This window comes from Thrips palmi, unplaced genomic scaffold (assembly GCF_012932325.1).
Source record: "Thrips palmi isolate BJ-2018 unplaced genomic scaffold, TpBJ-2018v1 HiC_scaffold_18, whole genome shotgun sequence".
In the NCBI taxonomy this organism is placed as follows: domain Eukaryota; kingdom Metazoa; phylum Arthropoda; class Insecta; order Thysanoptera; family Thripidae; genus Thrips; species Thrips palmi.
In genome coordinates, this window is record NW_023144627.1 from 3,084,333 (window position 1) to 3,086,885 (window position 2,553).

General features: G+C 45.6%; 1 protein-coding gene across 1 annotated transcript; it reads right to left on the reverse strand.

Moving 5' to 3' along the window:
• Positions 1-297: 297 nt before the first annotated feature.
• Positions 298-2,242, reverse strand: LOC117644251. Its single transcript, XM_034383532.1, has 3 exons — positions 2,112-2,242; positions 443-781; positions 298-324 (listed from the first exon to the last, which is right to left on the reverse strand). The coding sequence occupies exons 1-3, from the start codon at positions 2,172-2,174 to the stop codon at positions 298-300; spliced, it is 429 nt and encodes a 142-aa protein (XP_034239423.1). The 5' UTR covers positions 2,175-2,242.
• Positions 2,243-2,553: the final 311 nt, after the last annotated feature.

Genomic DNA, 2,553 nt, shown 5'->3' on the forward strand with positions numbered 1-2,553 from the left:
CTATGATAATCTGCATCTTTTTAGTCACATGGAAATTACTACTACTATTAAACGTAGAACCACGAAAACTAAATTTACTACAAATTCTTTTTCGACTTACAATACTTTTCGTCGACTATTGTTGGTCAACGACTTGGTTTTGAAGGTGGGCTGTTTGTGTTATTACAAGTATGCCGTTGTGAAATTATCCAATAGTTCCAGTACGACCAGGGTTTAACAAGCTATTCGTCCCACAACAAACCTTGTCGTTACAAAAAATAGCATCAAATGTGTAGCTAAGTTACGACAAAATCTCTATCAGTGCATCTGGTGGTGAGAGAACATCTGCGCATCCGTAGAAGCCGTTAATATAGCTTTTATGTGTCCTTCCGTTTCGAGACCCTTTACGAGAGGCTTTTTAAGCGAGTGCTTACACTGTCTAGATTCCACTCAGCCACATTACCCAAACTTTCTCGTTACTTTTCAAAGATTTCTTTTTCAGCGCACCTTTGCGAGGTTCAGGTATTTGTTGGCCAGGGCGGTGAACTGCGTGCCCTGTTGCTTCCTGAACGCAGTGAGGAACGTCTGCCCCCTGGCGGCGGTCTGTTCCAGCGCGGCGATGGCCTTGTTGAAGGCGGCCTTGGCCTCGGCGGAGGGCAAGCCTTTGAGCAGTGCGTTCTGCGCCGAGATGCGGTTCGAGCGCACCTTGGAGCTGGTGCTGACCCAGTCTTGGTCGAACTCCGCGGGCAGCGCGGCCGCCGTTTTCTCCAGCTTTGGTTAGTTCGGCTGCATACTTGGAGTTCTGGAACAGGAAACAGCCCAAGGAAAGAATCCCTATGATTTAAAAGGGACGGTCCCATTCCGAAGGGGCGCTAGCGCGTGTTGAACTGTTTTCGAAGGTATTTTGTCAATACCACACTATGGCAAAAAGCTACGGAAAATTCTGTAACCAGCTTGTAGTAATTCTCCGTAGCCACCTTGTCAGGATTCTCCGTATGCTCTTACAGTATTTTCCGTAGGACCGCACAGTCTTCCAGGTCCTACGGAAAAGACTGTGCGGTCCTACGGAGAATACTGTAAGTGCCTACGGAGAATATTGATAAGACGGCTACGGAGAATCCCGGCAAAAAAATAAACAGAATTTTCCGTACCTCTTCCAGGTCCTACGGAAAAGACTGTGCGGTCCTACGGAGAATACTGTAAGAGCCTACGGAGAATATTAATAGACGGCTACGGAGAATCCTGGCAAAAAAATAAACAGAATTTTCCGTACCTTTGTGCCACAGTGTACTAGTGCTTCACGTTGAAATTGAAATCGTTATCTTGAAACTCACGGCAAAGACACGTCCGGGTTTCCCAGGCGCATCCTGAAAAAATTTGGGCCTGTTATTGCAGGGTGCGCCTGGGGAAACCCGGACGTTGTTTTCGCCCTCTTGGCTCCAATGCAATACTCAATGCATTCGAAATTAGTGGCACATGGGTCCTGTCTTCTCAGTGAATCAACTTTTTTCATGTTCCTGTCATTTTGGCAACCAGACCTTCATACGAGAAGAATACTGTCGCGACCGACATGTCGGTGCTTAGATCTTTCAAACAAAAGTGTCACTTCCGACATCTCAAAGTGAATGGTTTAGTTGCAGGGATTTGTTGGACCAATAACTACCTTCATTCAACAAAAAATGGTCCGAATCCATGCCAACGCATTTTCAAAAGAGAATATATTCAGTAATTTTGACAAATTTTCGTAAGTTACAGTAGAGTGTTTAACCCACTTAAATCCCTAATAGAAAAGGAAACATTAGGTAAAACCCACACTGGCGTTCAAAGACAGAAATGGAATAAGGAGATAAAAACTTGAGTAAAAATTTGAAATTTGAAGTGCTCTATTCCTACTGTAGGATATTTTTCTAGATCCCTGGGTTTGGGTTTTCAGGGTCTTGGTCCCTGGCAGTCAAGCGAAACAAAAGAAAGCGATACGCAATTTTAGGGGTTCGGTGGTCTGGCGTGAAATGGCCCGCAACCTAGATTTGTTAAAATCGTCTGTACCCTAAGCAAATTTGCCAAATTTGGTCACAATCGGAGCTTTTGAATACAAGAAGTTGGGACACGTTAAATAAATTTGACCCTCCTACCTGTGCAGAAGCAAGGGTGGCGAAAGCCGCAACGGCGAAAAGAGCGAGTGCTGTCTTGGACATGGTGTTGACGAGTGAGTCTCTTGGCCTCAAGGAACCAACACCGGGTGGCGACTCGGCAGCTTATTTATCATGACACGTGGCAAGGCCTTGGCGCATCGTGACCGGCTTTATCGAAACAGCGAGAGTTCGTGACTTACGAGTCTCTGGCAAGTTTGACCAAAGCATGACGGCCCCATATCGCGATGTAACAATACTGAGAAGAAATATGAACAAACAAAACAAATGTGCCCAGGCGCAACCACTTCTAATATTGAACTGTGGCAAAAAGCTACGGAAAATTCTGTAACCAGCTTGTGGTAATTCTCCGTAGCCCCCATGTCAGTATTCTCCGTAGGCTGTTACAGTATTTTCCGTAGGACCGCACAGTTTTCTCCGTAGG

What these genes read in the sequence shown, in the direction of transcription:
- LOC117644251 (XM_034383532.1), bottom strand. Translation starts at nt 2,174, where the DNA reads ATGTCCAAGACAGCACTCGCTCTTTTCGCCGTTGCGGCTTTCGCCACC. An exon ending in CCACCCTTGCTTCTGCACAG is followed by an intron (nt 782 to 2,111) that starts GTAGGAGGGTCA and finishes TTCCTGTTCCAG; the next exon opens with AACTCCAAGTATGCAGCCGA. An exon ending in AAAGTAACGAGAAAGTTTGG is followed by an intron (nt 325 to 442) that starts GTAATGTGGCTG and finishes ACGGATGCGCAG; the next exon opens with ATGTTCTCTCACCACCAGAT.